General features: G+C 46.5%; 1 protein-coding gene across 1 annotated transcript in view; it reads right to left on the bottom strand.

Annotated features, from left to right (window-relative positions):
- Positions 1 to 22,279, bottom strand: part of LOC120997963 (probable cation-transporting ATPase 13A5) — a 262,081-nt gene that overhangs the window by 1,744 nt on the left and 238,058 nt on the right. Inside the window, exons 28-29 of the mRNA XM_040428345.1 lie at positions 18,543 to 18,631; positions 11,115 to 11,195 (exon numbers count right to left, since the gene is read on the bottom strand). Coding sequence (XP_040284279.1) covers positions 11,115 to 11,195; positions 18,543 to 18,631 — 170 coding nt within the window. The remainder of the gene's footprint in view (positions 1 to 11,114; positions 11,196 to 18,542; positions 18,632 to 22,279) is intronic.

The following is a 22,279-nucleotide window of genomic DNA, read 5'->3' as shown; positions in this document are numbered from 1 at the left end:
AACATCACTCCCCTCCCTCCAGCCCCTCCAATATATAGTCCCATAACACTATTTACCTTTCTCCGCCATAGAGTCCCATGTAAATAACATCACACCATCTCTCCATCCCCCTCCAAAATATAGTCCCATGCAAATAACATCACCTCGTCGCATCCACCTTCAACATACAGTCCCAAGTAAATAATATCACCCCATTCCCAGCTGACTCCAACATTCAATCCCATGTAAACATAACCCCCTTAACATTCACTCCCATGTAAATAACATCATTCCACCCCACCAGCCAACTTCAACATACAGTCCTAAGTAAATAACATCGCCCCTCAACATTCAGTCCCATGTAAATAACATCATTCCCCCCCCAGTCGTCAACATATAGTCCCATGTAAATAACATCAATGTCTCCCCCATCTGCCTCCAACATACAGTTCCATGTAAAAAACATCACTCCCTCCCACAGCCTCCTCCAACATACAGTCCCATGTAAGGGCTGGTTCACATCACTGTTATGGATTCCATTTTTGTTTTCCGTTATCACATGGTTATAATGGAAAATAACGGAAACCATAAGACTGAACTCAAAGCTGAAGCCTTTAGGAGGCATATTGTTTTGATCCGTCATAATAGAAGTCTATGGACTCCTGCATAATGGAAACCAGGACGTATCAGTTATGCTTTCCCATAGACTTGTATTATGAAGGATCGAAACAGAATGCCTTTTAAAAGCTTACGTTTTGACTTCCGTCTTATGGATTTCGTTATAACTATGTTATAATGGAAAACTGAATCCATAACGGTGATGTGAACCCGCCCTACATAACATAATCCCCTCCCAAAGCCGCTTTCAACATACAGTCCCATGTAAATAACATCACCCTGCCCCAGCCCCCTCCAACATCCAGTCCCATGTAAATAACATATCTCCCTCCTAGAGCCCCCAGCCCCCTCCAACATACACTCCCATGTAAATAACATCTCTCCCTCCTACAGCCACCATCAACATACAGTCCCATGTAAATAACATGACCCCCTCCCCAGCCACTTCCAACGCACAGTTCCATGTAAATAACATCCCTCCCTTCAACCCTAACATACAGTCCCAGTTAAATAACCACAACTGCCAGCATTGCTCTGCCTCTCCCTTCACTTACGTCTCATCATATAGCAGATAACACCACAGCTTCTTCCCCCAGGTCTTCTCTTCACTGCCATCCTCTCCTGCACTGGTCATATGATGGTGACATCATCGCAGGTCCTTCTCAACCACTGTCTGTTTTACTGGTCACATGACCTGTGATGTCATCACAGGTCCTTCAGCTCTTCCAGTGCATTCGATTAAATTGTACTGCCATCCTGAGGACTGCAATACAGTTGTATCTAGCTGACAGGCAGGACAATCGGGCCCTGGGACAAAACATCAAGGGCCCAGGCCCTGAATGTGATAACCTAGCAACGCCCCTGGGTAACATAAAAGTGAATTAGGCTATGCGCATCTCACCGTGTGCTGGAAAAGCCCCTATGAATGTTAAGAATATCCATTGGGTTCTATGTACCTAATGGAAGCCAAAAAAGTTTCCTCTGTCTCGCTAGTATACATTAGTATACTTTTTTCAGCAGACTGCACTTTATAGTGAGCCACTATAAAAAATAAAAAAAAATCATGTGGTATATATTTTATTACAGTTGAATCCCTACAACATTATTCCCTAATAGAAGTGGCATCCTTAAGCGGGATAATCTTTCCTGCCACACTGCAAAAATTGTTTAGGAATGGTTTGATGAACATGACAAACAGTTCATGGTGATTTCTTGTCTTAAAAAATACCCACAATCTCAGCTGATTATCGTAGAACGTGCTGGAAAAAAAGTCTAATCCATGGACAATCCACCACTTACAGCCCTTAAAAGATCTACTTCATCTTGGTGTTGGACTCCACAGGAGTCCTTTAGAGACTTTTTTGAGTCAGTTCATGCTTTAGAGCAGGGTTTCTCAACTCCGGTCCTCGGGACCCACCTACCAGTCATGTTTTCAGGATTTCCTTAGTATTGAGCAGGTGACATAATTAGTGTCCATGCATCAGGACTTACCACAGGTATTCATTCTGTGGGATATTCTCAAATAGAGATGGCCTTGCGGTTCGCCCGGCGGTCGTTTGCACCTTATTTAGTGCCGCTGAGCACTTGTTATTGCCTACCACATCTATGCTTTTTGGTTAACTTTAATAATTTCATTTATTTTCATTTTGAGGGTAACCTTTTCAATTCACATGTCTGCAAAATGGGTCCGCATCCGTTCCGCAATTTTGCGGAACGGGTGCAGACCCATTCATTTTCAATGGGGCCAGAATGTGCTGTCCGCATCCGCATTTGGGGATCCGCACTTCCGCATCTGTGCTTCCGTTTCCGCAAAAAGATAGAACATGTCCTATTCTTGTCCGCAATTGCAGACAAGATTAGGCATTTTCTATTATAGTGCCGGCGATGTGCGGTCCACAAATTGCAGAATGCACATTGCCGGTGTCTGTGTTTTGCGGATCCACAAAACACTTACGGACGTGTGAATGGACCCTCATAGTAAAATTATTAAAGGTTACATTTTATCTTTATGTATATTCTAATGGATTGCCTTCCTTGTACAATGTTATAATATACTTTCTATGTTAGAAAGTGTAAAGGCCGATTCATTGGCCTGTATTTGTGGGAGGGGCTTGGCCACCTACTTCAACGGCCGGCACCCTCCCACATGCGTACGAAGTGCAGAGTTCTCAGGAAGTGTGCGCTCGTACCTGGCAGTCCGGTGTCGACAGAGAAGGTGAGTGGATGTGCGTGCGGTGGTCGGCCCTTTGGTGAGTAGGGGCCGCCATGCGCCGGGCCACTACGTCGCCAGCATACAGCAGGGAGTGGGGCCTCTGCAGTCCGGGGACCCCTCCTGCTCGTCCACAGCGGCGGTACCCCTTCAGCCGCCGGCGGGGGGAGGGAGCCCACGGATACGGCACTCCCCTCCTCCGCCGCCCAGGTCCGAGCTTCTCATTTTCTCCGGCGGGGGGCGGGGCCAGCGGTCACGAGAGGCCCCCCTCCGCCCGCCTCCCCGCCCGCCTCCGTCCACAAACTCAGCCGATGCTGCTCCGCTCCCTCACCTGTGGGCCGGCCCCTAGCCAGGGGAGGCACCCCTGTGACGAGCGCCTTACCAGGGGGCGGGGCGGCATCACGTAGCTCCGCCCATCACGCCGGGAGTTTAGGCCCCGTTATGTCAGTTTGCCAGGGGGCAGCACCGGTTCCCCACGCGGTGGAGGGGCCCAGCCGGCGGTGGGTCGGCCCCTCATGGAGCAGGGGGGCACCCCCGCACTGGGCACCCCATCAGGGAGCGGTGGGCCCCCCACGTGGCACGCCCTCACATTAGAAGGGGGGAGGCTGTGTCTGATAAGCCTCCCCCCATGCCAGGGGGCAGCACCGGTTCCCCACGCGGTGGAGGGGCCCAGCCGGCGGTGGGTCGGCCCCTCATGGAGCAGGGGGGCACCCCCGCACTGGGCACCCCATCAGGGAACGGTGGGCCCCCCACGTGGCACGCCCTCACATTAGAAGGGGGGAGGCCGTGTCTGGTAAAGCCTCCCCCCATGCCAGGGGGCAGCACCGTTTCCCCACGTGGTGGAGATGCCCAGCCGGCGGTGGGTTGGCCCCTCAGAGGCAGGAGGGCTCCCCCGCACTGGGCTCTCCATCAGGGACCGGTGAGGCCCCCCACGCGGCATTTCTAGTCTTGGCTAGGTGGGGCCCTCGACGCCGGGTGCCCCCCCTGTGTCAACTTCATGCCAGAGGGCTGCGCTGCTCCCCACGCGGCAGTAGTGCTCAGCCGGCGGGCGGCCCAGCCCCGGGACGACAAGGGGCCCCCGCACTGAGCACCCTGTCAGGGACATGCGCTGGCTCTCCACGTGGCACCTGAGACAGGTTGGCGTGGGGTGTCGGTCGTTGCCCAGAGGACCACCCCCACTTGGTTCACGGTGCCAGGGAGCCCCGCGCTCCCCACGTGGTTACCGTGAGGCACGGTGGGGCTCGCAACGGCCCCGCTCCTCGCCCACACCAAAGTCTGGCACAGGCCGCTGTGCCGCTTAGATAGGTAGGGGTTTTCACCGCCAACGTCAGGTAGTGGTCAATGTCAATCAGTATACCTACTCTCGTTAGCCGACTATACCTTTACTCACAACCCACGTTCTACAATTGAGCCTTACGCATTGACTGGTTCTTTCGTTGTCCCGTTGTTTTCCAGGTTCAAAGCAGTTATTAGTCAGAGAGAAGTTGGTTTGGATCTCAGTTGATTTTCCTTGTCAACCAAGGTAGTGGGGGTTCACCTTGGGGGACGGGTAGGTACTGCCTTTGTCAGGCTTGTGTCTCATACGTTACTTTACGTACAGGTTGTTCTGTGTTCATTGATACTTCCACGGAAGTCAGAGTATAGTGCTTCTCAGTTGGTAAGTACGGCAGGTCTCCTTGCAGGGCGTCCCTTTCCCAGCGTCTGCCAGAAAAGCGGAACTGTATCGCCTTTGGAAGGACTCCCTGGTACCTAGTACCAATGATCCCCCTGCGGCCACGATGCAAACTTCGCTGACTCAGATACATGTCATGCTAAACAGTCTGACGTCTGCCGTCACGTCCATGCAGGCGAGGTTAGAGTCTATCGAGGCTCGCAGCGCAGTCCTACCAGTTCCCTCCCTCGAGGTTGCGGTCGCCTCCACTTCTGCCGCCGCAGACTTTCGCTCTGTCCAGTCCGTCCCCAACGTGACTCCCTCCCACTTTGTCCCGATCAACATCAGGAAGGACATCCTGGAGGGTAGGGATGTCAATCTTGCGTCTCTATTAATAGCCTCCAGGGACCTATCTGACAACAAGGTCATAGCTTGCGGGGAAGTGTCAGTGGTACTGAGAAGCCGCGACCACCGGCTCAACCGCAAATTGTCCATACCGGAATTTGTCATGGCGTTCAGCCTTTTCAGGGATGTGATTTGCACTGCCAGGCCGGACAGGAGGGAAGAACTAGACCTGTATCTCTTCAGGGTCACAGAGTTGGGTCACAGGTATGGAGGGAGCGCATTCTACGACTATCACTGTTCGTTTTCAGCTAAGGCGGCAGCGGCTCTCTCCCAGTTCCAACACGTCACTGACTGGTCCAACCTGGACACTGAGCTTTTCTGTAGGCATTTTGCAGGTCTGAAAGCTCCCTCCTGTTCCGCCTGCCAGTCTATCTTTCACTCTGTCGAGTGGTGCGATAAGTCCGCCGTCAGCACGGCATCCTACCCCTCCAGCTCTACAGCTGGTCCACTCGACGTCTTCAGACCCCCCAACTCAGTAGACAAGCTGGGCCGGCCCATCGTTCAGCTAGGCAGGGCACAGATATGTAACAATTACAATTACGCATCTTGTAATTTCGGTCAATGCCGTCTGTTACATATCTGTACCAACTGTTTTAGGGCCCACCCCCGAGTAGCGTGCTCATTAAAGTCGGTTAGAAATTATATGAGTGTGGTCAATATTAGCCGTCTACAGGAGTACTTGCAGGGTCATCACAATCCAGGGTTTGTACAGTTCCTGGTGTCAGGATTTCACGAGGGTTTCCATACGGGCTTGATCACGACTCCAGAGTTCACACACGAATGCAGGAACCTTCAGTCAGCTGAAAGAAATCCCGCTTCGGTAGACACACTAGTAGAGGCAGAGTTAAGCAAAGGGTTCTTGATCGGTCCCTTCAGTGTGCCCCCCTTTCAACGCTGGAGAGTCAGTCCCGTGGGGGTAGTTACAGGCAAGTTCAGTAAAAAGGAAAGACTCATTATCGACTTGTCGGCCCCACATGGCTCCCAGGTCCCCAGCCTCAATTCCCTCATTCCTTCGGAGGAAGTGGGCATGAGATATGCTTCAATCGACCAGGCTATCGCCATCATCATGAAAACGGGCCCAGGGTCCATGTTGTCCAAGGCCGACATATCGGATGCCTTTAAGTTGCTCCCCATCATGCCAGCCCTCTGGCAGTGGCACGGCATCAAGTGGAGAGGCCTGTATTATTTCTCCACCAAACTCACCTTCGGTTCCAAGAGCAGCCCCTGGCTCTTCGATCAGTTGGCTCAGGCTCTCCACTGGGTTTTGGTACACAGGGTCCTCTGTGAGTTCGTCATCCACTGTTTGGACGACTTCCTGCTGATTGAGAGGCCAGGGGCAGTTCCCCTAGGGCTGGGAAAATTGCTTAGGTGCTTTTCCCAGTTAGGTGTCCCGGTGTCCCCCAAGAAGGTAGAAGGCCCGGCCACAGTCATCACCTTCTTGGGCATTGAGTTAGACTCCCAGCACATGTTAGCTAGGTTGCCTACGGATAAGTTAACGAGGATTAGAGAAGTCATCCACAGGTTTACAGTCACAACCGTGGTCACTAAGGCTGACCTTCAGTCTCTACTGGGCATGTTGAACTTCGCCATGCGCATCATCCCGCAGGGCAGGGCGTTCATATCCCGCCTACTGTCGCTCTTAAGTTCCGCCCCGGAACAGGACAGCCCAGTGTGCCTGGACAGTCAAGCCCTAGCGGATCTCCACATGTGGGACCATTTCCTGAGCCAATGGAACGGGGTGTCACTATTCGTACCCGAGCTGTCTTGTCGGTCGCCTACAGTGTTTTCGGATGCAGCTGCGGGCTCAGGGTTTGCCGCCATTTTCGGCACCCACTGGGTTGCAGACGAATGGCCTGCCGAGGTGGAACAAATTCCGGGGTTCCTCCAAACCTCGGCGCTGTTCGAGCTGTACCCCATCGTGGTAGCCGCCCACATTTGGGGCAGTCTCTGGGCGTGTCAGTCTGTTCTGTTTGTAACTGACAACGCAGCCGTGGTAGACATCCTCAACAGTGGGCTGTCTAAGTCCAGCCAAGTCATGTGTTTTCTCAGAAGGTTGGTGCAGCTCTCCCTACGGCACCACTTTCATATTTTCAGTGCGCATGTGCCAGGTGCGCAGAACGGGGCTGCTGACGCCTTGTCGAGGGCTAACTTCTCCCGTTTCTTTCAGATCATGCCAGAGGCAGATGCGACAGGTACCACCGTCCCTCCTCTCGAGTCCTTGGGGATAATGTAACCAACCACCTTGAGACGGCTCACGCTCTGATACGCAATTCCCTCTCACCTAACACAACCAGGGCATACAACACCGGGTGGAAGACGTTCTGCAGGTTTCGAGGGGAATGTCCTCAAGGGGACTCCAGTTTTCCAGAGTACATCCTGGCGTTCATCGGTTACTGCCACTCCGTGCGCAGGCTCTCCCACGGTACAGTGAGGTCGTACCGGCGGGAGTGCAACACTTCCTCTCTCTTAGCCATCCCGAGCTAGCGTCAGTGTTTACCATACATGCTGTCAAAGCCGCTCTCAAGGGTTTGAGCAAGTGCGGGCCTCAAAGCCGAGTACGCAGGCAAGGGGTCACCGGCCCTCTTTTCCGCAAAATATCCGACGCCTTGGACGGTAATCCTTTCGGGGTTTTGGCCAGCTTGGTACTTAAATCCGCCATCTATCTAGCCTTTTACGGCTTCCTAAGACCTGGGGAGTTCACCTGCGCGCTAGGTAGTAGCAAGTTCCTCACGCTCAGCCAGCTGGTCCAGAACTCCGACGGGTTCGTATTACTGCTCAAAACGTCCAAGACCTCCCAGATGGGCCCCCCTGTTCCGGTGTCCTTCTTTCCCACAACACACCAATGGTGTCCGGTGACGGTACTTCGTCAGTTACGGTCTGCCTTGTCCGAGGCCGGACCGAATAGTCCATTGTTACCCTTCGGGGGGGTTCCACTCACCACCCATCAGTTCATATCCCATGTAAGGTCACTCGTGGCCAGCACGGGCGGTGACCCTGCCACAATTTCGGGTCATTCATTTCGCATAGGTGCCGCATCCGCGGCCTCCAAAAACCGAGTGCCTGCGCATGTCATACAGAAACTGGGGCGTTGGCACTCGTCTTGTTTCAATCGTTACATACCTCACCCCGAAACAGAAATGTCGGCAGCTTTTCAAACTTTGGCTTTGTAACGACTTTGCAATAAATTATTTCTGCCTATCAGTATGTCTTTTTGCCCTCTTTCAGGCGTCCCTCCACGACGCGGTTACGGCACAACTCTGACCGCTTAGGGATAGGGTATCCTAGGTAGGATAGGTACGTACTTGGTTGCCACGACCACAAGTGTAAAGGCCGATTCATTGGCCTGTATTTGTGGGAGGGGCTTGGCCACCTACTTCAACGGCCGGCACCCTCCCACATGCGTACGAAGTGCAGAGTTCTCCCTCCCACCCACCCCTTTCTCCTGTTTCTCTCAAAGGGGATGCCCTCTTTCAGGCGTCCCTCCACGACGCGGTTACGGCACAACTCTGACCGCTTAGGGATAGGGTATCCTAGGTAGGATAGGTACGTACTTGGTTGCCACGACCACAAGTATATTATAGTGCATTTGTATTGTGCGGCAGTTGCGTGCGGTTCTGCTGCGATACTGCAGGTATATAGAGGGACAAGTGTTATTGGAACAAATAATTTCTACTGGTGTAATATACCAGTCGTCCCCCAAAAAAACAGATTGAAGCGGGGTGTTCTATATCAATATACTTTCTTTATAGTGCATTTGGGTACTGTATAGTGCATTTGCCGCACGCGTGATCGCGTTCGTGAACCGCCCCGGCAGATGTTCGTCCATCACTATTCTCAAATCCTGACCGGTAGGTGGGTCCTGAGGACCGGAGTTGAGCAACCCATCTTTAGAGGGACAGAGCTGTTTTCGCAGCACATGGCAAATGCTAGTGCTGTGGATATTATGCAAACAAGGATCTTGAAATAGATTAAATAAAACTATTGTCTTGCAAATTTACTGCCTTTTTCTTGAATCCTAATCAAAACTTTTTGGCAGCCAAAATCAATACACTCCAAAAAAAATGCCTCTCACACACGAAATGGAATCAACTTAGAACAGAATTGATTTTTTATCAGCTTTTGCATAGATTTGCATTGTTAAACAGACAAGATATTCCTATTGTGCTATCACCAGTACCGTATATACTCGAGTATAAGCCGAGCCCCTAATTTTACCCCAAAAAAATGGGAAAAATTATTGACTCGAGTATAAGACTAGGGTGGGAAATGCAGCTATAATGCAGAGTGTATGTGTATATAATGCACACACTCTACATTATATACACACATCTGCAAGAGGGTGACTCAGATTGATGGGAGTCTGACTCTGACTCCCTGTATTTAATGCAGAGTGTGTGCATTATATACACACACACTCTGCATTAAATACAGGGAGCCATCCACAGATCTCCCCCCTAAACAGTGCCATCCACAGATCTCCCCCCTAAACAGTGCCATCCACAGATCCCCCCTAAACAGTGCCATCCACAGATCCCCCCTCCCCTAAACAGTGCCATAATGGCACTGTTTAGGGGAGGGGGTATCTGTGGATGGCACTGTAGGGGGATCTGTGGATGGCACTGCCATCCACAGATCCCCCTACAGTGCCATCCACAGATCCCCCTACAGTGCCATCCACAGATCTCCCTACAGTGCCATCCACAGATCCCCCTACAGTGCCATCCACAGATCCCCCTACAGTGCCATCCACAGATCTCCCTACAGTGCCATCCACAGATCCCCCTACAGTGCCATCCACAGATCCCCCTACAGTGCCATCCACAGATCCCCCTACAGTGCCATCCACAGATCCCCCTACAGTGCCATCCACAGATCCCCCTCCCCGACGCTCACAGCAGTATATTTAAACAATATCTTACTTTGTCTTTGCTCCGGTAATACAGGCAGTGCGGGGAGCGGCGCTCACTCACTGACGTCACGCGCCTTCTCCCACTAGGCGGTAAGACTAGGGTGGGAAATGCAGCTATAATGCAGAGTGTATGTGTATATAATGCACACACTCTACATTATATACACACATCTGCAAGAGGGTGACTCAGATTGATGGGAGTCTGACTCTGACTCCCTGTATTTAATGCAGAGTGTGTGCATTATATACACACACACTCTGCATTAAATACAGGGAGCCATCCACAGATCTCCCCCCTAAACAGTGCCATCCACAGATCTCCCCCCTAAACAGTGCCATCCACAGATCCCCCCTAAACAGTGCCATCCACAGATCCCCCCTCCCCTAAACAGTGCCATAATGGCACTGTTTAGGGTAGGGGGTATCTGTGGATGGCACTGTAGGGGGATCTGTGGATGGCACTGCCATCCACAGATCCCCCTACAGTGCCATCCACAGATCCCCCTACAGTGCCATCCACAGATCTCCCTACAGTGCCATCCACAGATCCCCCTACAGTGCCATCCACAGATCCCCCTACAGTGCCATCCACAGATCTCCCTACAGTGCCATCCACAGATCCCCCTACAGTGCCATCCACAGATCTCCCTACAGTGCCATCCACAGATCCCCCTACAGTGCCATCCACAGATCCCCCTACAGTGCCATCCACAGATCCCCCTACAGTGCCATCCACAGATCCCCCTCCCCGACGCTCACAGCAGTATATTTAAACAATATCTTACTTTGTCTTTGCTCCGGTAATACAGGCAGTGCGGGGAGCGGCGCTCACTCACTGACGTCACGCGCCTTCTCCCACTAGGCGGCGCAGGCGCGTGACGTCAGTGAGTGAGCGCTGCCCCCCGCACTGCCTGTATTACCGGAGCTAAGACCTAGACTCGAGTATAAGACGAGGAGGCTTTTTGAGCACAAAAATATGTGCCAAAAAACTTGTCTTATACTCGAGTATATACGGTACATTGTCAATGGTAGTACTAATTGAGCTGGCTATACATATTAGAGCAGTTTTGGACAACTCTACCTGTATGTCTTCCCCAGGTGACTGGTCACATTGGTAGTCAATCACATAGTCAATGCAGCACCGGCCTTTGCTTACTGTGTTGCAGAGATGATATACCTAACTATCCATGTGACCACTGCAGCCAATCACTGGTCTCACACCAAAGTGGCGGCACTTAACAGTGGGGATTATCACATATAGTGAAATATTAACTACAGATATAGTGTAATAGTGAGCATGAAGATGATGCAAAGCACAAGCTTATAACACAACAACTACTGACCTCTACCACGAACGTCACCACTAGACATACAACCAATAAAATTAGCATGTGTATTCTCCAGCTCATGGGAGTGCAGACAAGCTAGAAATAAAGAAAAAGTCATATGAATATCTATGTTAGAGCATATTGGGTCGGTAAATGTTAAATGAAATGTGTCACCTTTTTTTTTTTTTAACAGTTAAAACCAGATAGCGACATGTATCCTGTTTTTCTAATTAGTTTTTATTTTCTGATTGCAGATATTTTAATTCTATTTCCTGAACATTATTATTAGTGATGAACAAATCAAAGTAGACTTTGGTCTGAATTTTAGGAAAAATTACATTTGCCACAAAGCTGATTTTCCTCACACTACATGGTAACTAATAAATGTTTCCAAAAATAGTGGCTGAAAAAAAAAAATATATACTCCCCTCATCCACTTGATCACACAGAGGCCATCAGCTCCCATTTTGATTGTCATCATGCTCACCGCAGGTCTTTTGGCAGGTTTTATTCAATCAAGACAGGGGCAGACAGTTCTCTGTGAGCAAGTGGATGAGGTGAGTATTGTGTGGACTTAATGCTATCCGCCCCCATCACCTCTGCTAATATTTTGAGTGTGCCCCGGTTGAAATAAAGGATTATTTTTATCGAACTGCATGGGTGAGTGCCGCCTTCTTTACCTTTTACTACAGTGCTCTCTTGTGTCCTTTTGGCTTGTGCACCACCGCTGTGCAGGGGAGACTGAAACGGTGCGCCTATCCCGGTTTGAGGTGTTGTTGGTACATTGACTGACTGGGCTTATAGTGGTGCCGTCTCTGCAATACCTCTTTGTTTTAGCTTTTTTTTTTTTAACCCCTGATTAACCCCTGAAAGGCTTATGTGAGTCACAGATGCCCTGATCAGAGTTGAACATGGCATCTGAGGGGTTAAAAGAAGGGGGAAGGCAGTGCGATGGAAAGTAATTTTTGACAAAGTAATTTGTAAAGAATCAAATTTCTTGTCGAAGTTCACTCATCTCTAATTATTATAGGGCTGGCCATCTTGCCTGAGATGTACTTAGAAATATGCTTTACGGCAGCCACCATGGGCCATGGACATAATGGAAAGGAGGGGACATCATTGACTTCTATGGGATAGTTTTATAGACATTCTCTGTGACCTGTGCAGAGATCAGGAGGGAGTAGATAAGTTTTGACAATCACCTGGTCTGTATGGTAGATCCTGTGTTATCTATGCAGTGCATACGGAAAGTCTTCAGACCCTTTCACTTTTTTACATTTTGTTATGTCACGGACAGATAGCATTTTTTGCAGACTAATTGGAAAACCAGAAAGAATTCTAAAGATAACTAATTATTGTCTATAGCTTAATATACTGAAGCCACCTCTTTACCATCATTTATTGTGAGCTGTAAAATGATGATGATTTCCACCAAAATGTTCTAGTCAACTACCAAAAGCCTCCATAAAATCACAGACAAGTCTATTTTTTTTAACTTACACATCTATTTTTATGTACTGTCCAGAAATTTCTAGACAGTTGGCAGCCCTGTGTGGGGGTGTTTTTCAGCAGCAGGGACAGGAAGACTTGTCAGGGTTGAGGGAAGGCTGAATGGAGCAAAGTATAGACATTCTTAATAAAAACCTGAGTGCTCTCAACTTTAGACTGGGCAGAAGGTTTATCTCCCAACAAGACAATTGGGGTAATTTATCAAAACCAGTGTGCTCTCAACTTTAGACTGGGCAGAAGGTTTACCTCCCAACAAGACAATTGGGGTAATTTATCAAACTGGATTAAAGTAGAGGAACTGGATCAGTGGCTACACCAAACTAAAAAATCTCTTGATAGGTGCTCTACCCAGCGACTCACCCCTGTGTTGCGGAAGGAGATAGATTATAATAAATTATAAATGTGGGAGGCACTCATAAATATCCAGGGTTGTGTGTGATAATAACCACTATATGTATAGCACAATATACACTGCTCAAAAAAATAAAGGGAACACAAAAATAACACATCCTAGATCTGAGTTAATTAAATATTCTTCTGAAATACTTTGTTCTTTACATAGTTGAATGTGCTAACAACAAAATCACACAAAAATAAAAAAATGGAAATCAAATATTTCAACCCATGGAGGTCTGGATTTGGAGTCACACTCAAAATTAAAGTGGAAAAACAGACTACAGGCTGATCCAACTTTGATGTAATGTCCTTAAAACATGTCAAAATGAGGCTCAGTAGTGTGTGTGGCCTCCACGTGCCTGTATGACCTCCCTACAATGCCTGTCCATGCTCCTGATGAGGTGGCGGACGGTCTCCTGAGGGATCTCCTCCCAGACCTGGACTAAAGCATCTGCCAACTCCTGGACACTCTGTGGTGCCATGTGACGTTGGTGGATAGAGCGAGACATGATGTCCCAGATGTGCTCAATTGGATTCAGGTCTGGGGAACGGGCGGGCCAGTCCATAGCACCAATGCCTTCGTCTTGCAGGAACTGCTGACACACTCCAGCCACATGAGGTCTAGCATTGTCTTGCATTAGGAGGAACCCAGGGCCAACCGCACCAGCATATGGTCTCACAAGGGGTCTGAGGATCTCATCTCGGTACCTAATGGCAGTCAGGCTACCTCTGGCGAGCACATGGAGGGCTGTGCGGCCCTCCAAAGAAATGCCACCCCACACCATTACTGACCCAATGCCAAACCGGTCATGCTGGAGGATGTCACGTCTGTCACATGTGCTCAGTGTGAACCTGCTTTCATCTGTGAAGAGCACAGGGCGCCAGTGGCGAATTTGCCAATCTTGGTGTTCTCTGGCAAATGCCAAACATCCTGCACGGTCTTGGGCTGTAAGCACAACCCCCACCTGTGGACGTCGGGCACTCATATCACCCTCATGGAGTCTGTTTCTGACCGTTTGAGCAGACACATGCACATTTGTGGCCTGCTGGAGGTCATTTTGCAGGGCTCTGGCAGTGCTCCTCCTGTTCCTCCTTGCACAAAGGCGGAGGTAGCGGTCCTGCTGCTGGGTTGTTGCCCTCCTACGGCCTCCTCCACGTCTCCTGATGTACTGGTCTGTCTCCTGGTAGCGCCTCCATGCTCTGGACACTACGCTGACAGACACAGCAAACCTTCTTGCCACAGCTCGCATTGATGTGCCATCCTGGATAAGCTGCACTACCTGAGCCACTTCGTCTCATGCTACCACTAGAGTGAAAGCACCGCCAGCATTCAAAAGTGACCAAAACATCAGCCAGGAAGCATAGGAACTGAGAAGTGCTCTGTGGTCACCACCTGCAGAACCACTCCTTTATTGGGGGTGTCTTGCTAATTGCCTATAATTTCCACCAGTTGTCTATCTCATTTGCACAACAGCATGTGAAATTGATTGTCACTCAGTGTTGCTTCCTAAGTGGACAGTTTGATTTCACAGAAGTGTGATTGACTTGGAGTTACATTGTGTTGTTTAAGTGTTCCCTTTATTTTTTTGAGCAGTGTATGTAATACTATTGACAATTTTTTGATACTGTTAATAAAGATGTTGAAAAATCAAAAAGTATTGTAGTTGATTAACTAAAAATTTTTTAAAATATATAGAAAAGATGCTAAATAAAAAAATAAGAAAGTCACAATATATAAAAATTATGGTATTCACTGTAATTCTTATTAGTGTCCAATAGGAGGTGCAGTTACATCGAAGCAATCCAGATTCATTCATATGGTTTATGGATGGATAGTCTAGTATAAGGCAGCACAATGTTGTGAAAATCTTTCCTGTGCCATATAAGCGGTTCAGTATGTACTGATATGACAAAGGACTTACTCTTAATTAAAAAAAAAAGTTTCTTTTAACTAGATATTGGTAGTATATGTCTCTCTATGATAGGAGAAAGAATGCTTCAATATATCCCGCTACCAAATAACAGTGATATATTAAATGTGCTCCTCGTACTGTAATTTTAGCACTATCTTATGTATATAAAAGTAGTATTTGGTGATGTCCGCTGTGATGGCGATATACCGCTCCAGGGGCAAAGGCTTGTACTTAGTTGTCGGAGCACTTTGTAATATCCACTGTGATATCGATATGCCGCTCCTGGGGCAAGGATGATCGGAGCAAGTACCGTATACAAATGACAGTCTGTAAATTACGTTACCCATCCTGATGTCCGTAGGAAGGTGATGTGCTGGCCGGCCGAGCTCTACCTGTCCGTGACGTGGCGTCCCACGTAAGCAGGAGCAGCGTTGTGGTGTTTGTCCTTCAGGTGGAATAGTCGGTAATGCTGAATATCGAGCGGTCTTTGTCTTAAAAGGACCAGCGGTGCTTTTTCTGTCTTTTTCCGAGGTTGGCTCTGCAGCAGAGGCCGCTGATAAGGCACAGGGAAGATTTTCACAACATCGTGATGCCTTATACTAGACTATCCATCCATAAACCATATGAATGAATCTGGATTGCTAACAACTTTGATGTAACTTCTCCCCCTATTGGACACTAATAAGAATTACAGTGAATAACATAATTTTTATATATTGTGACTCTTATTATTTTTTATTTAAAAAAAAAAAGTTTTCTTTTTTATATATTTGTTTCTAATTTTTTAGCATCTTTTCTATATATTTGTAAAAAAAAATTGTTGATCAACTACAATACTTTTTAAATTTATTTTCAACATCTTTATTAACAGTATTAATATATTGTCAATAGTATTATATACACTCACCTAAAGAATTATTAGGAACACCATACTAATACGGTGTTGGACCCCCTTTTGGCTTCAGAACTGCCTTAATTCTACTTGGCATTGATTCAACAAGGTGCTGATAGCATTCTTTAGAAATGTTGGGCCATATTGATAGGATAGCATCTTGCAGTTGATGGAGATTTGAGGGATGCACATCCAGGGCACGTAGCTCCCGTTCCACCACATCCCAAAGATGCTCTATTGGATTGAGATCTGGTGACTGTGGGGGCCATTTTAGTACAGTGAACTCATTGTCATGTTCAAGAAACCAATTTGAAATGATTCAAACTTTGTGACATGGTGCATTATCCTGCTGGAAGTAGCCATCAGAGGATGGATACATGTTCTCATTCTCTTTACGCCAAATTCGGACTCTACCATTTGAATGTCTCAACAGAAATCGAGACTCATCAGACCAGGCAACATTTTTCCAGTCTTCAACAGTCCAATTTTGGTGAGCTCGTGCAAATTGTAGCCTCTTTTTCCTATTTGTAGTGGAGATGAGTGGTACCCGGTGGGGTCTTCTGCTGTTGTAGCCCATCCGCCTCAAGGTTGTGCGTGTTGTGGCTTCACAAATGCTTTGCTGCATACCTCGGTTGTAACGAGTGGTTATTTCAGTCAACGTTGCTCTTCTATCAGCTTGAATCAGTCGGCCCATTCTCCTCTGACCTCTAGCATCCACAAGGCATTTTTGCCCACAGGACTGCCGCATACTGGATGTTTTTCCCTTTTCACACCATTCTTTGTAAACCCTAGAAATGGTTGTGCGTGAAAATCCCAGTAACTGAGCAGATTGTGAAATACTCAGACCGGCCCGTCTGGCACCAACAACCATGCCACGCTCAAAATTGCTTAAATCACCTTTCTTTCCCATTCTGACATTCAGTTTGGAGTTCAGGAGATTGTCTTGACCAGGACCACACCCCTTAAAGCATTCAAGCAACTGCCATGTGATTGGTTGACTAGATAATTGCATTAATGAGAAATAGAACAGGTGTTCCTAATAATTCTTTAGGTGAGTGTATATTATGGTTATTATCACACACAACCCTGAAGTAGAACTGGCTTAGTTGGCCATAGCAACCAATCAGATTCCACCTTTCATTTTTGACAGCTCCTTTGGAAAATGAAAAGCGGATCACAGCGAAGACAATACAGGCGTGGTTTAAAGACAAGTCTGTGAATGTCTTGGAACGTCCCAGACAGAACCCTTACTTGAACTCTATGTAAAATCTCTGGAGAGACCTGAAAATAACTGTCCACCGACAGTTCCCATTAAAGCTGACAGAGCTTAAGAGGATCTGCAGAGAAGAATGGCAGAAAATTCCCAAATCCAAAATCTTGTGGCAGCATACCCAAGAAGACTGGAGGCTGTAATTGCTGCCAAAGATGCTTCAAGTAAGTTCTGAGTAAAGGGACTGAATGCTTAGGTCAATGCAACATTTGGGTTTTTCTTTTTCAATAAATTAGCTTTTCAATAAATTAGAAGATTTCTAATATTCTGTTATCACTTTCGCATTATGGGGTATTGAGTGCAGAATGATGGGGGGGAAATAATACATTTTTTATTTTTTTTTAGCACAAGCCCACATAAAATGTGAAAAAAGTGAAATAGTCTGAAAGCTTTCAGAACGCAATGTATATAAAGGTCTCATCTGTCATTGTAATCCTGCCTGTAATGATAAGTAGATAACTGCAGTAAAGTGATCTGTACGGACCAGTTAGTGGCATCTATTTTTAGGGTAAGTGGCCTGTGTGCAAACTGCAGTATTTTTTTTTTTTTTTATAGAGATTGACATGGAAATGTAACTTAACCATCAATTTTAACATAGAAACAATAGGTCATTTTTAGTGTTGAGCGCGAATATTCTAATTGCAAATTTTTATCGCGAATATTGGCACTTTGAGAATTCGCAAAGATCTAGAATGTAATGCTATATCCTTGTATTTTCAAATACTCTAGATTTTTTTTTTATCCTTATTATGCTATCTATCTTCCATATCTTTTTTTTATAGTTATTATTTTACCTATCATTAATACATTTTTATTAAAAGTGTTTCTTAACCTATAATTAATATTTTTTTTTATAGATATCATATTATTAAATCATTACATATAACACACAAAGGCTGTATGCCAAAAGATGGGTATGTACAAGTCAACAATCTATCCATAAGACAGGTACAGTCAGCATACCTTACAATGGCAGCCTTGTGCACTATGAGACAACTAGCAATAATCGCACCTCGGATTAACCTCATAGGCTATGATATTGCCAAGACCAGCTCTCATCTGCATGAGAGCCAATAAGCTTCAAAGTTGCTTGATTTAAGTTGGATGGCTTGGGGGGACCTGCGCACCTAGATCATTTCCATTGGGGTGACAAAAATGTAACATTTTTTGCTGACTGTACCTGTCTTATGGATAGGTTACTGGTTAGCACATACACTTTTGGCATATAGCCTTTGTGTAATTGTTTATTATATGTTATATAGGCAATAAAATTGCATGCGCAATATGTGCATATTACATTACTGATTACTGAATTTGTGAACTTAAGGTGAATATGTGGCCAAAAATTTGTGAAATATCGCAAATTCGAATATTGCCTATGCCGCTCATCACTAGTCATTTTATGATAGCATCTTCCCTTTAAGATTACTAGCAGAAACCATTAAATAATGAATTGAACTTACTTCCAAATCGATATAGATGCTTGGAAAGTCAGCAAATATGAAGAAAATGTTGAAGGCAGTTTCAATTATCAGCACAACCACAAACAAATCTGCAACATAAACACATCTCTCTAGCAATGGTTCTAGGTCTCAATCAAAGAATCTCAAATTTTTGATTTATAAATTTCTTAAACCAACTATAGGAAATACATCATACATAAACAGCCAATGCTACTGACTAGAGATGAGCGAATTTTTTTTAAATTTTAATTGGCCGATTCGCAGAATTTTTTGAAAAATTCTGTTTGATCCGAATTTATTTGCAGTGAATCACGTTAAAAACAGCTATTTCCTGGCTGAAGAGAGCCTTTTTAGTGGTGTAGAACACTGTGCCTTGCAGTTACACGCATAGGGAGTCTGCTGTGGTAGTAAAATAATACTGTAAGGGTTCTTTCACACTAGCAATAAAGTTTTCCGGTATTGAGTTCCGTCACAGGGCTCAATACCGGAAAAAAATGCTTCAGTTTTATCCTAATACATTCTGAATGGAAAGCATTCCGTTCAGTATGCATCAGGATGTCTTCAGTTCAGTCCCTTTTATGGTATTTGATCGGAGAAAATACCACAGCATGCTGCAGTATTTTCTCCGGCCAAAATTACCGCAACACTTGCCGGAAGGCCGGATCCGGCATTAATTTCCATTGAAATGTATTAATTCCAGATCCGGTACCAAGTGTTCCAGAAAACAGGATCCAATTTCCCGGTCTGCGCATGCGCAGACCTTTAAATCTGTGAAAAAAAAAAATACCAGATCCGTTTTTCCAGGTGACACCGGAGAGATGGATCCGGTATTTCAATGCATTTGTCAGCCGGATCCGCATCTGGATCCGGAAACAAATGCTATCCGTTTGCATACAGATTTACAGATCCGCTAGGCGGTTCCAACGACGAAACTGCCTGCCGGAATCCTCTAACGCAAGTGTGAAAGTACCCTGAGTCAGTAAAAAAATGCAGATGATAGGCGGTGCTCTTAGAATCACTGCCCACTTCACTTATTTGGGCAGTCACAGGGCCAAAACTGGGCAAATAACTCAATTGTGACCTCAGCCTTACAAGGCAATATTAACGTCAAGAAGAAGTGCACTCTTTTTATACCATCGTCAGCTGATTCCACATAGATGTCTACAGAACCTGTTCTATTAAACTCTTATACAAGTAGAGCCCCCTGACAGAGTGGAGAGGGTGTCAGCAGTAAGTTTGTGTTGATGTCACTGATTATTTTGCCCTTCCTCTGATCCGTCAGAACAATAACCCCAAAAAAACAGCAGTCAGCATTTGGTCAGTAATCCATCAGTATTGCTAATGCCAAAAAAACAGGAGTGGATCCAAAACAGAGATGAAACGTGAATGAAATATTTGCATGTCTTCTGTCTTTTGTACCCACTTCTGCTTTTGGCTACCAAATCACAAGCCAATTCTGATTGGACCATACAGGCCTTACAGCTGCTACACAGACAGGATCCGTTGTGAGTCTCATTTTTCCTTCCTTCTGACTGATCAGAAGAAGGGTCAAATAAATGATGATGTCAGCCAGGCCGAAAGGCAAAATAGTGGCCCAGTCATGAAGTGGGGATGGTGGGAACAGCATGAGAAGTCCACAGAGTGGGCCTATGGCATAGTGGTGAGGTGAAAGCAGCATGAGGAGACCACAGAGTGGCCCAATGACAGAGTCTAGAGGTGGCAGGAGCATCAAAAGGATACAGAGTGGCACAATGACAGAGTGTGGAGGTGGTGCAGCATCAGGAGGAGAGCACAGAGTGGCATAATGACAGTGTGGAGGTGGCGGCAGCAGCATCAGGAGGAGGCCACAGAGTGGCAAGGTGACAGTGTGGAGGTGTCAGCAGCTTCAGAAGACCACAAAGTGACCCGGTGACAGAGTGGGGAGGTTGGTGGCAATATAAGTACCAGCTGAAGATAATGGGTGAAAGAAGGAGCACTTGGCATCAAATGTGTGGCATCAGGTTGGTGACAGCTAGTGTTGATCACGAATATTCAAATTGCAAATTTTTATTGCGAATATAGGCACTTCGAGAATTCGCGAATATTTAGAATATAGTGATATATATTCGTAATTTTGAATATTTGAGATTTTTTTTTTATCATGCTTGTAGCTTGTGAGCAAATGAGAAGGCTACAGTATCTTTGACTTTAGGAATAGTGTTGATTGCGAATTTTCAATTGCCGAGTAAAAACATGATTCCTCCCTGCTTCTTGCTTGTTGCCCAATGAGTCATTGGCCCACAAGCAACTTAAGCAGGGAGGAACCATGACTTTAGATGGGAAAAATGACGAATATTCTAAAAAACGAATATATAGCACTATATCGAATATATATATTTTTTCGAATATTCGTAATATTCTAAAACAAGAATATATAGCAATATAGCGAATATTATAAAAAAAAATAGAGTAATTTAGCTAATATAGTGCTATAATCTTTTTTTTAATAGTTGTAATTTTTTTCCAATCTGAAAAAAATTACAACTATTAGACAAAGAAGATTATAGCACTAGATTAGCTAAATTGCTCTATATAAAGTTTTTTTTCCCCGAATATCTGCTATATTGCTATATATTCTTGTTTTAGAATATTACGAATATTCAAAAAACAAATATATTCGATATAGTGCTATATATTAGTTTTTTTTGAATATTCATAATTTTTCCCATCTAAAGTCATGATTCCTCCCTGCTTAAGTTGCTTGTGGGCCAATGACTCTAGCTGCTGCTGCTGGTGAGAAGTCTATTCACTAGGCGGGTGAAGAAAGCTGCTCATCAGCAACTCTAGACTCAAGTTGCTGCTGATGGAGCTAAAACTGCTCCTATCCCTCCACCCTGCCACAGCAGCTATGGCAGAGGAATGTGAGGGCCCACCCCAGTCAGACCTGCGAGAGGATGGGCGATGGCGCAGATAGGCAGCGGCCAACTCACTACAAAGGATGTCTCTATAGTAGTTCAGTTTGTCCTCCCTCTCGGCGGGTGTAAAAAAACACCCCAATTTTGGACCAGTAGCGAAGGTCCAACAAGGTGGAAAGCCAGAAGTCATCGGGAGCAAGCATCGGGCCATTTGTGCAAGTGACTAAGAGGGACTCCTTGCCTTCATCTCCACTGCATACTGCCACAGTGTGTCTAGGTCCTCTGCCTCATCTTCCTCATCACCAGGTAGCTCCTCTAGCTGCTCCTGCTCCTCCTCTCATGTCGTGTTTGTGTAAAAACCACCTATTTCGCTTGTGCTCCATGTTCTCCTCCTACTCCTCCTTCTCCAGTTCAGCCCCTACAGTGCTCATGTGGCTGTGAGATCTAGGCGTGACAAGGTGGAGGTGGAAGTGGCGTTACCTGGCCAAGTTGCTGGGGTGGATGTGCAGGAACCACATTCACCTAGTGGGCCGAAAAGGACATGTATTGTCCCTGACCGTGTACTTACAGCTCCACGGCTTGGGACTCTCCACCTCGGCTTGACACAAGCCATCAGTTCTCTGAAAGGTGCAGAGTCCACCTTTTGGAAAGGGAGGGACTGAAGCACCAGCAACTTGGCAAGGAGCAAATGCAGCTTCTGCACCATTGGATGAGTGCACACATACTGTTGACTCTTGGCAATCACCTCGGTGATTAATTGCTGACAGAATAACTGATGAGGAGTAGGAGGAGGAGAAGCAGGAGCATCAGGACCAGCAGATGATGGTAAGGACAGACAGCTCA

The sequence above is a fragment of the Bufo bufo genome, chromosome 4, assembly GCF_905171765.1.
Source record: "Bufo bufo chromosome 4, aBufBuf1.1, whole genome shotgun sequence".
NCBI classification, from domain to species: Eukaryota; Metazoa; Chordata; class Amphibia; order Anura; family Bufonidae; genus Bufo; species Bufo bufo.
The sequence above is the reverse complement of the archived record's forward strand: the minus strand, read 5'-3'. Positions and strand labels throughout refer to the sequence as shown.